This window comes from Nematolebias whitei, chromosome 18, assembly GCF_014905685.2.
Source record: "Nematolebias whitei isolate Nwh7 chromosome 18, NemWhi1, whole genome shotgun sequence".
Lineage (NCBI taxonomy): Eukaryota > Metazoa > Chordata > Actinopteri > Cyprinodontiformes > Rivulidae > Nematolebias > Nematolebias whitei.
In genome coordinates, this window is record NC_056515.1 from 40,248,960 (window position 1) to 40,260,779 (window position 11,820).

Consider the following 11,820-nt stretch of genomic DNA (forward strand, 5'->3'; position numbering starts at 1 on the left):
TGTACGAGGACAGCAGGACGTGTACGAGGACAGCAGGACGTGTACGAGGACAGCAGGACGTGTATGAGGACAGCAGGACGCGTATGAGGACAGCAGGACGCGTATGAGGACAGCAGGACGTGTATGAGGACAGCAGGACGTGTATGAGGACAGCAGGACGTGTATGAGGACAGCAGGACGTGTATGAGGACAGCAGGACATGAAGGATGACAGCAGGACGTGTACGATGACAGCAGGATGTGTATGAGGACAGCAGGACGTGTATGATGACAGCAGGACGTGTACGAGGACAGCAGGACGTGTATGATGACAGCAGGACGTGTATGAGGACAGCAGGACGTGTATGAGGACAGCAGGACAGCGGTGAGACGTGCTGTAGGAGTGAACTGAGCTCACAGCAGCAGTTTACCTGCGCTGGGCTCGTAGGTTTCGATCACCATGTCCCCCATGGCTCTGCTGCCGATGTGCTGGTTGAGGACGGCGGCTCGGTCCGCCTCGCTCCTTCCGCTCAAAGTGCGTTTGGCTAAAAGCAGCTCCTTCTCCTGCAGCTCCTCCTCTGACAAGCCTTCATCTGCACACAGTCGGCAGCAGCCGCAACCACCCCCGTTACCACAGCTCAACATGGGAACAACAAAAACACGACGCTTTGTCACTGCTGTTAGCGTTAGCTGCCTGGCTAACTTTGTTTTAACAAATTCTACTAATAATATTAATATTACAGCCTTACCAGCGGAGTACTGGAAGCCTTGTGGAAAAGGAGACTGGTCGGCTATTTCCAGACGGACGACAACCAGCGACACACTCATGTATTCACGGAGAAATTACCACTTTGAGCAAAAACAAACAGCTAACAGCTAAGCTAACACATGCTAGGTGCTGAGCTAACAGAAGCGACTGCTCTTCATATCAGTGATCTAAAACCTTAATTATAACAGAACTACTAGGCATGCCAACAAACGTAAACATCACATTAGTGATTATAAATATATATGTGATGTTTATGCATTTGTTTTGCTGCCAATCGTCTCCTGAACTGTGTAAACTTCGGCTAACCTTCTTCTTCGTTGAAACTGAATTTCTTCTTCGTTGACGACAGACGGTCAGACAGCTTTGCTGCCCCCAACTGGTCAAACGACGTCACTGCAGCTCACTTTATTTTTATACTTTCCAGTCAATAAAACTTCATTTCACTGCCATGATTAAAGCTTTCCCAATTATTTATTTTTGTTTGTTGTTTTTTTACTTTGGGGAAATAATTTATTACGGTAGTTAACATTTACAGGGGTTGAAAGCAATATTAGATTTTAAAAGGTTTATAACAAAATAAAAAAGGAAAATCTTTAAAACTGCTAATCAAAATGCAATTTTTTTGAGTGGGAGGGGGTTAAATATGAACTCTGTGGTTCTGATGGAAAAGAAAAAAAAAACACAAGATATAAGTTTAAAAAAAAAACATCTGTTCAAAAAGCATTAAGAAGTTCACAAGTATGAAATGTTCAGCTGAAATCTGACTGTATAAAAACATTTCACCCCCTCCCTGACATTTAATCAGCCTGAACCTTTCCTGTTGTGCATCAGAAATACTTTGGGAACGCTACTTATTTATTAAGTGCTTGAATAACGAAAATTATTTTTGAGAAACCTTTAGGACTTTTGTGACGACACAAAACGAAGTTTACTTTGTGAACAGTTGGTAAAAGTCCAGATGATGTCATGGCTGGGGGAGCTTTTCATTGGTTCATCACCAACACTGACAACCTCAAACTCACTGCTTCTTTGTGTGAAATGATGGAAAAATAAAATAAAATCAGCCGAGACATCAGTACCGCTCAGGACGGAGATGGGTTCTGTGCTTCTCAGATGTTTTGGTGCGAGATGTGCATTTCAACTCCAAAACAAAACGAAAGACCTGGTGAAGAAGCTGCTCAGTCGTTATCCTCAGAGACATGAGTCCTGGAGCAAGACGAGCTGAAAAGCCTCTCCGTGACTCTGAATGCAACATATAAACAGATTAGTTTCCAGATGCACACAGGCGGCGTTCACAGGCATGTTCACCCCTTCAGGGTGGAGGACTCCACCAGCGCTGCCCCTTGTCACAGATTCTGTTCAGAACTTCATGGACAGAACTTCTTGGTGCAGCCGGGGGGTGGAGGGAGTCCAGTTCAGTGGCCTCAGGATTCATCTCTGATCTTTGCAGATGATGTGGTCCTGTTGGTGTCATCATGATCTTCAGCTCTCACTGGAGCGCTTCACAGCCGAGTGTGAAGCGGCTGAGATGAGAACCAGCACCTCCAAATCTGAGACCATGGTCCTCCGTCAGAAAAGGGTGGACCGTTCTCTTCAGGTCGAGGGTGAGGTTCTGCTTCAAGTGGAGGAGTTCAAGTATCTCTGAGTTTGTTCACAGTGATGGAAGAATGGAGCGTGAGACTGACAGATGGATTGGTGCAGTGTCTGCAGTATTGTGGACTCTGTGCCGGTCCATTGTGGTGAAGAGGAGCTGAGCTGTAAGACAAAGTTCTCAGTTTACTGGTCGGTCTACGTTCCTCCCCTCACCTCTGGTCATGAACTCTGGTAGAGACTGAAAGAATGAGATCGTGGATCCAGGAGATTGAGATGAGTTTCCTCTGCAGGGTAGCTGGACTCTCCCTTAGAGACAGGGGGAGAAGTTCAGTTATCAGGAGAGACTCAGAGGAGAACCACTGCTCCTCCACATCCAGAGGAGACAGTTGAGGAGGTCCAGCATGTCCAACTAGGAGAAGACCTACGTGTTTCTGTTGGTCTGGGAACTCCTTGGAGTCCTCCCAGAAGAGCTGGAAGAGTCTGTGGAGAGAGAGGTCTGGACCTCCCTGCTCAAGATGCTGCCCCCAAGACCTGAGTCCAGAACAAGAGGAAGATGATGTATGTATGATGGATGGATGATAGATGTATCGTTGGACGTGTCATTTCTTCTCCTCTGCATCAAACTGAGAATCTTCTTGTAAAGACACTGGACACGTCTCACTCTGCCTACATGACTGGAACTTCAATCGGAGTACATAAATGTCCCTGTCTGGGACGTTTAGGGACGGGGACAGATTTCCACTAAGGTTCACCCCCCCAGTGTCAACAATGTGAGACGTTGAAGGTCGGGACGCTACAGGTGACGTCCAGGTTTAATGAAATCATTTTGTTGTAAGAAAGAAAAATACAATTTCTCATTTACCTTATTTTGTTTTTTATTAAAAACCTTTTAGACATTCCAGTGTTTCTGTTTTCCATTTTCTAACAAGGGGGGGGGGGGGGGGGGGCATGATTCTGAACCTCAACACATCTTCTCTGCAGCCCGACTGTTACCAAACAAACAAAAAGACATTTAAAAGCAGACGTGTCAGTGAGTGGGTCAACAGACTCAACATATGGGGGGGGGGGGGGGGGTCATGTCCTGCTTGTGACAGTCCTCGTCCAAAGTGTCAAAGAGAAGAAAGAATATGAAGAAAGCACCAACAATCATCTGTTAATGATGGAGGAACCAAAGAGCCTTCTGACGTCCTACTGCAGCTGAAGCAAGTCTGTAAGGACCGCACGCTCAAAAGACAGGTCCAACATCTGTCCAACGCCTGTCCTACACATGTCCAACATCTGTCCAACACATGTCCAACACATGTCCAACATCTGTCCAACATCTGTCCAACATCTGTCCAACACCTGTCCAACATCTGTCCAACACATGTCCAACATCTGTCCAAAATATGTCCAACACCTGTCCAACATCAGTCCAACACATGTCCACAAAACGTCTGTGGTTTGAGAAGGCATCCTGCAGCAGACCGACAAACATCCAAGGATCACACACACACACACACACACACACGCACACACACACGCACGCACACACACACACACACAGGATCTTGAGTTGAGTCCAGATGTTCAGCTGTGGTTCTCCATCCATTGATAACTTCCTGAAAGCTTCAATAAAACCAATCATGTTGAAAAATATTGATTGATGCAAAGCAACACACTGAACCTCCTAATTATTAATAACTGAATAATGATTGAATAATTAATTATTAATAACTGAATAATGATCGAATAATTAATTATTAATAACTGAATAATGATTGAATAATGATTGAATAATTAATTATTAATAACTGAATGATTGAATAATAATTGCTAATAACTGAATAATATTGAATAATTAATTATTAATAACTGAATGGTTGAATAATTAATTATTAATAACCGAATGAATAATTAATTATTAATAACCAAATGAATAATTAATTATTAATAACTGAATGAATAATTAATTATTAATAACTGAATGAATAATTAATTATTAATAACGGAATAATGCTTGAATAATTCATTATTAATAAATAATTAATAATTATTAATAATAATAATCTGAATCGGTCCGTCAGTTTGTTCAGAAGCACCAGGGAGGGGACAGTAATGAGGGTTAAAACATGTTCTGAAGCTGCGGCTGCAGAAGAGGCTCAAAGCTTCACAGAATAAACCAAAAGAGAAAAAAAGCAAAATGACGAGGCTCTCTGCCGGCGGCCATCTTTGTTTCCAAAACGTTCACATTTCTAACTTTGCTTTTTGAGCGGAGAAACGGATGAAAAATATTCCTCGTCGGATGAAGGTTGGTCTCTGCGTTGCCATGGCAACAAACGTTGTCTCTCTTTATTATGTACAATAACTTAGCAGGCTGTAAAAGTGGATCCATTCCTCTCAACGGTTTCAGACAGAATTCTTTAAAAGTTTGATTTTATTCGTTAGTCACAGGCTCGAGTCCTCGTAAGAGCTGCACACGTTCCCGAGGGTTGTGTCAACCACGAGGAAATGAAAAATAAAGAAGAATGAAACAAGAGAACGCGACGGGGTCTGGTACAGTCGACACGCAGGGCAGCAAGGGGGATGTGACCGGGGGGGGGGGGGCGGGCTACACGGTCCTCTTCAGACCGGGGGTGACGATGTTCAGATTTTAAGGTTCTTTACAGTTTCTGCTCGTTTCCTCAGCAGATCTGCCACCTCCTGCAGCGAGCGCAGGTAACTGCTCTGCACCTTGTCCATGGCGGTCTTTGTAAACGAAGCCTCCTCCTGAAACAAACACAAACGCATCACGATGGGACACACCTGCACACGCTCACACGAGCGTCTGACTGACGCAGCATTCAATCACCCCCTCGCCGAGCTGGAAATGTTACAGCTTTACATACAACGTGACTTTTACTGAAAATTACAGGCTGACCGATATATCGGCAGGGTTGATATTTTCGGCCGATATTATCGTTTGGGGACGTATCGTATCGGTGATAATTGTCCCACTACGCATTGATTTAAACACTTCTAATGTTCAGCCCTAAAATGCAGGAACCAGCTGTTATTGTACGATGTATCCAGCAGAGGGCGCTTGAAGACAACTTTCAAGTCATGGACGTTCACTTAAGTTTCACTTTCAGCTCAGCCGAAGCAGGGAGCAACACTGTGTAGAGTATTTTACTGACCAGAGCATGGTGAGTTTATTTGAACTGATCTGTAAAATAAATCAACAACAATAAATTCTCTTGAATCCTCCAACCTGCTCGTCATGAGCTTCGTGCCTCTCAAGTTAGCAAGCCAACGGTTAGATAACCTAGCATAGGCTACTGTCTGTAAAACTTTATCCAGAACAACAAATCTAACGTAGAGATAAAATATATCAGAGTTAGTAACGTTATCTTTGTCGTCCTCGATGAAATGCACTGTTTGTCTGAAATCTTTACTTCTCTACAAAGAAAAATAAACTCTGCTGCGCTCAATGCTAATTAGACCTTCACCGTACGTGACTGTTTAATAATGAACAGGAAGGTGTTTCTTTAATTTATATTTTTATAACACTTGGTAACTTCATGGAGACCAGAAATGAAACGTTGCATCGACAGCTGCTTGTAAATAGTTTCACCTACAGATGTTGCACAGCTGCATTTAAAAGGTTTCTGCTGACCTTTCAATTTTCTAACCGTTTGTAGCACAAGCGTTGTAATTTCATATAAGTGATAACACGAACAACACCCTGCATTAATGTAAACATGTTGCTAAACATTATTCCCATTTACTTCAGTTCAGTAGGAGCTGATGTTTCTACAAAACTGAATGTTTTCAGTTCAGGAAGTCAGAACGGCTCAGAAGCTCAGAAGGTGATTGATCTTCTGTTCACCAAAGCTTTGAAATTAATCTGATGAACTTACGCCTGGTTGTTTATGGAATCCCTTTTTAACAACTCAGCTTTCACTCAACGTTCCACACGTTATTAATATCTGATAATAGTGTGAATGTTTATAAACCGTTTCTACACCGAGCTCTCACTTTTCTTCTGAACGCAACTCGTTCCGCCATCTTTGTTCCTTTACAACAAACCCTGCATCAAAACGTTCGGCTCATTCAAGACATTCCTGCTCGCACTTGTGGAATTTGTGCAGTTTTTTACTTTTTTAAATATGTAGCTTTGTCGGCCATGTTTTTCCTCATTGAAAATAAATGGAGCTCTCTTTACATCCTTTAAACCCTTTGAGCTGTTTACAAGCTTTTACGGCTCATTTTAGCCGTTTTGATTCGGCTTCCTTCAGCTCCTTTTTCTCATTTTAGTTTTGTTAAAATGTTTTAGCTTTTTTCCTGCTCCTTTCATTTAATTTAAGCTTGTATTTGCTTCTTTCAGCTTCATTTCAGCTACTTCTCTGCTATTTTCAGCTTTTTGACTACTCCTCAGCTTTTATGTTTCTTTTTCAGCTTCTTTCTAAATATTTCAGTTCGTTGTACACTTTTAGTCCTTTTGTCAATTTAAACTTTAAGCTTTTTTCAGCTACGTTCAGCTGATTTTCATTTAATTTTAGCTGCTTCGTCTTCATTTAAGTTTCTTTCTCCTATTTGCAGTGTTTTTGTGTTTCTTTTGTTTTATTTGATAATTTTGGCTTTTTAGATCCTCAGTTGTTTTTCTCTTCTAATTTCAGCTTATTTCTGGTTCTTTTAGCTTCTTTCTGCTAATTTCACCCCCCCCCCCCATCTACAGCTTCTTCTTTCTACTTTTCAGCCATCGCTGTATGTCAGGTAAGTTTTAGCTTGTATATTTACACGTGTAACTCTATATTTGTCTCTAGGGGAAGGTCTGGACAGCACCAACCTCTGAGTGTCCTTCCAAGGTTAAACTGGTGAGTTTGAGGGCCAATATGTGAACCTCCTGACCCTTTATGTGCTCCAACGTCTGGGTGAGAAGGTCCTGCAAATCCACCGTCAGCTCCTGGAAGCCACACATCAACGCCGGCTGCAAGACACGAGCAACGTTAGCACCGAGTTAGCTCCTTCGACATGAACGGAGGAGGGTGGAGCCTACCAGCGTGATGGTAGACTCTTTTTTCTTCTTCTTCTTCTTCTGTAAACTCGTCTTTAGAGGTCGGAGGATCTTAGCAGCGTAACTCGTCATCCAGCAGACTACGCTTACTGTCTGTGCAGGAGAACACGTCGCGTTTAATTCAGACAGAAACACACAAACTATACGTGTGTGTGTGTGTGTGTGTGGTCACTTTACCTCGACAAAGAAGATTAAAGTTTCTAATAAGGAGGGGTGACTTTTTAATGTGCCTCCTTTCACCTCCAGCAGATCTCCTTTGCATTTACTCAGTATTTCTGTGAAGACAACAGGGAACATCTGCTGTGGAGCTTCAGACGTCCAGGACGTTTAAAATAACAACATCTGTTGGCTTACCCTGAAGCTGAACCACTAGAGACTTAAAAACGTTACAGATCTGAGTCTGGAGCTCCGAAGGCTCATCTGGAAGAGTTCAAACGACAGAAATCAGCTCGGAGCGCTCGTCGTCTGGGTTTTACGTTGCGACGGGTCCTCTTACCGAATCCGGTGGACTCCAGCTCGTGCAGGTGGAGCAGCAGCTGCAGGGCTGCAGCCTGACACTGGCAGGCACCGCTGGACAGAGCCGAGGCCAGGCGGGTGGAGGGGGGGCCCAGGAACGGATACTGTCAAGGACAAACCATCACGTCAGGGTTCTTACGGCTGTTAGGTGTTCACGTTCCACACGATAAGACCGTCCAGATGATTTTTATCATCAATACGAAACCAGCCAGCCAGGCCGGCACAGACCTGGAAACCACCAACAAGTCAAAGACACACTGGAGCCATTTAAAAGAGTCCAGACAGGAAGTCAGGCTTGGATGCTGATTGGCTACATGTCTGTCAGCTTTGTCATTTCTGCACTGCTTCCATGAAGAAGTGACACGTGCTCGTCACCTAGCGACAGATAAATCAGAGATGCTCAGTTGTTTTAGCTTTGCTGCGTGCGGTTCTTTCATTTAGACGCCAGTCGTTTTCTTTGACTCAGTCTGTCAGTGAGGTTTGCAACGAGCTCCAACATTTGGAGACGGGACAATCAGCTGGACCTGACGATCTTTCTCCTTACTTCCTACATTTGGCAGAAGACCTGCACATTTCATACGAATGTATTTTATTGGTCGTCTCCTCACGCAAACGAGAACGAATGAGACGAGAGGGAAATTAAACCAAAGAGGGAAACCCAGGGAGTGCCTCGCAGAGACGCCACGTCCAGAAATAGTCCTCGGCCTCCGCCCGGCGCGCTCTGAGCAACAAAGATGAGCTTCAGGGACTTTTGTGGAACAGAAGTTTGATGTTTCACAGAAACAGATCCGTACTGAACTCAGCAGGGAGTGGATGACACTTTTAAAACTAAAAATGACAAAAATTTAGCCAATTTAACCGACACAGCTCAAATGTAGCACGGGAGTTACAGAAAGTCATCCACATCACAAGATGATCAGTGATGATGATCACAAGATGATCAGTGATGATGATCATTGAAAGAACCTTACTTGTTCTCCTGGATCTTACCGCTGCTTTTGACACTGATGACCACAGCACCCTTATATCGCGGTTGGAGCTGGTTTGGGATTACAGGCGCAGTGTTAGAACGGTTCCTTCTTATCTGAGTGACAGGAGCTTTTATGTTAATGTCGGTAATAGTTTATCTGCTTCAGTGCCTCTTTCCTGCTGGGTGCCGCAGGGCTTGATTCTTGGACCCCTTCTGTTTTCACTGTATCTGCTCCCTTTGGGGTCTATCCTGAGGAAACAGTCTTTTCTTTCACCGTTACGCTGATGATTGTCAGATTGATCTGCCTTAAAGCCCAACAGTTCCTGCTTCATTCACCCTCTGTTAAAATGTCTTGATGACATCAAGGCACGGACGGCTTCAATTTTTTAAGTTTCAACGATCAGAAAACTGAATTCATTGTGTTTAACTCTAGCTCTGCTGCCGTCTCTGGTCCTGTAAACCTCGACTCTCTTCAGCCCCTTCTTAAACCGTCTGTTACAGATGGTTGGATGGTTTTAGACTCTGACTTTAAGTTTAATAAACAGATTAAATCTGTTCTACAGAAAAACTTCTTCCAGTTAAGACAGATAGCTAAACTGAAGTCCGTGTTGACCTGATCTGACTTTGAAAAAGTAGTCCATGCCTTCGTTACAACCTGACTGGACAACTCTTTATGTTGAAGTCAGTCAGGTCTCCCTTAAGATGTTGCAGCTCAGTTCTTAACAGGAACTCGTAGGTTTGAGCATCTCTCAGCAGTTCTGTCCTCCCTTCACTGGCTCCCTGTACGTGTCAGAAGAGATTTTAAAATCCTCCTGTTGACCTTTAACTGCATTAATGACCTTGCACCCTCATGCCTCTCTGACCTACTTCAACCAGATGTTCCTTCTCAGGCACTGAGATCATCTGAGCAGCTGCTTTTGGTTGAAGCTCAGAGGAGATCAGGCTTTTTCAGACGTGGTCCTAAACTCTGGAACAACCTGCCCCCAACATTAGACAGAACACTTCACTTCCTGTTTTTAAAGCTCTCCTAAAAACACACCTGTATTCACCGACGTTTAACAAAGTGTGATCCGATTTATTATTTTAATGTTTGTGTTTTTTAAGTTTTTCTTTAGATGCTTTTAATTACATCTTGTTATTTTGTCTTTAATTACTGCCTTGATCTTATTGTTAAGAGCCACCTGCATCATGAAGGACCTCACTCACCCAGCACACACACTTTTTGCCCCGCTCCCCTCAAGAAGGAGGTTGAGGAGCATTAAGTGTAGAACCACTAGACTGAGGAACAGCTTCTACCCTGAGGCTGTTAGACTCGTGAATCTCTAACCAGAATAATCACATCATGTTGCTGCTGATCTGTTTCATGTTGCTGCTGATCTGTTTTATGCTGCTGATCTGTTTCATGTTGCTGCTGATCTGTTTCATGTTTCTGTGTTCATTCGTGCTCATCTGCTGAAGAGTCGTGAGCGCTGTGTGGCGTGCACCTACGTGCGTTTGCTGTTCTGTGAAGTGTGCTGCCGTCTGGAGCGTGTGGCTGAGCTGAGAGAGCAGGCTGCTGAGGACGGACGTCTTGCTTTCCACTCCGTTCTCGTTAGAGCTCTGAAAGTTTTGAGAGGACGCGTGTCCCAGAGCAGCCAGCGCGGCGAGGAGGCGCAGCGTCAGGGAACGTATCCGAAGCCACGCAGACTCCTCCTCTAGAGACCGGGTCCGGTGCTCGTCTGTTAGCTGCCTGTGAGATGAAGAGCAAGGACAGGTCGGCTGACGTCACGTCAGGTTGGAGCAGCTGAAACCGTCGTCTGTACCTTTCTTTGGGGTCCCAGTTTGTGAAGACAGTCAGGTCTCTGTTGTCCCTTAGACTATCCCAGGGAATGTCGTCCTCCTCTGCAGATACAGACATGGCCTTCAAGCTCTCCTCGAGACTCAAAACTCTGAAGAGCAAAGAGCAACATGTCAAACCAAAGCGTCAGAGCCCCGGAACAACGTGCCCAGCGTGTCTCTTACATGTCTGCTTCCAGGAAAAGGTCCAGCAGCATCCTCTCGGTGCGGACCTGGGCGAAGTGCAGCGACTGGTTTAACCTGTTCCTGAGAGCAATGAACTCTGGGATTTTCTCAAACGCTCCGTACTTGTAGGCCTGGATGATGTACTCTGAGGTCTACGACGTGCACGGATAAACAAAAACGAGAGAGGTCAGGGCAGCGGGATGAGGAGGATCCAGGATCCAGCCCCGGAGCGGGACCAACACTTACATCTTTCTGGTTGGAGTGGAAGAACCTGAGGGAGAAGTTGCAGGACTGGGAGGCAGCGGCAAACTGACCCAGTGGTTCAGCGTAACGTGTCAACAGAAACCTGGAAACACAACAGCACACGAGTGACACCGCCGCTGATGGAGAGGAACGCTCAGAACCTAGTAGAGTGTTGTACAGATGAGTGAAGCAGAGATGTGAAATATGTCTCACTATTGATGCTGCTTCCATGAAGAAACCCTGAAGAGCTTGAAGCCATGTGAACTCACCCGATGGTGTCGTGCTGTATGTGCTTGGCGTCCAGGCTGGAGTACAAGTCCACGACGGGCTCAAAGGCTCCCAGGCGACAGTAGAGGAGCAGCAGCAGCAGCTTGAACTGAGCGTTGGAGGGACTGAGAGACAAACCTTCCTGAAGGAGCCCCAAACATCTCCACACCATGCCCTCATCACCTGCACACGCACACACATGTTTACAGATGTGCTCAGTCAGGGGAAAGGGTTTGAAGCAGCAGGAAGTCTCACCTGTCTCTGTCCACAGGTCGATGTAGACGTGAGCCGCCATGAGACAGTACATGTCAGAGAACTGCAGCTCCGTCTTCAGGCTGCTGCTTCCTGCAGAGCAAACAAGTGACACGCTCAGAGGACCATCAGGTCACTGGAGAACACGTTCAGAGGACCATCAGGTCACTGGAGAACACGCTCAGAGGACCATCAG

The 11,820-nt window shown here is 44.9% G+C and overlaps 2 protein-coding genes across 2 annotated transcripts in view; both read right to left on the bottom strand.

Annotated features, from left to right (window-relative positions):
* The window catches only part of LOC119424890 (BRCA1 associated protein), a 16,808-nt gene extending 15,950 nt beyond the window's left edge, over nt 1-858 (bottom strand). The window contains exons 1-2 of the mRNA XM_037692403.1: nt 728-858; nt 410-571 (exon numbers count right to left, since the gene is read on the bottom strand). Coding sequence (XP_037548331.1) covers nt 410-571; nt 728-806 — 241 coding nt within the window. The 5' untranslated portion in view covers nt 807-858. The remainder of the gene's footprint in view (nt 1-409; nt 572-727) is intronic.
* Nucleotides 859-4,927: 4,069 nt separating this feature from the next.
* naa25 (N-alpha-acetyltransferase 25, NatB auxiliary subunit) overlaps nt 4,928-11,820 on the bottom strand; it is a 24,219-nt gene continuing 17,326 nt past the window's right edge. The window contains exons 8-19 of the mRNA XM_037692080.1: nt 11,628-11,717; nt 11,375-11,555; nt 11,109-11,208; nt 10,863-11,014; nt 10,664-10,789; nt 10,350-10,590; nt 7,872-7,995; nt 7,730-7,795; nt 7,553-7,650; nt 7,358-7,468; nt 7,148-7,288; nt 4,928-5,088 (exon numbers count right to left, since the gene is read on the bottom strand). Of these exons, the coding sequence (XP_037548008.1) occupies nt 4,966-5,088; nt 7,148-7,288; nt 7,358-7,468; nt 7,553-7,650; nt 7,730-7,795; nt 7,872-7,995; nt 10,350-10,590; nt 10,664-10,789; nt 10,863-11,014; nt 11,109-11,208; nt 11,375-11,555; nt 11,628-11,717 (1,553 nt within the window). The 3' untranslated portion in view covers nt 4,928-4,965. The remainder of the gene's footprint in view (nt 5,089-7,147; nt 7,289-7,357; nt 7,469-7,552; nt 7,651-7,729; nt 7,796-7,871; nt 7,996-10,349; nt 10,591-10,663; nt 10,790-10,862; nt 11,015-11,108; nt 11,209-11,374; nt 11,556-11,627; nt 11,718-11,820) is intronic.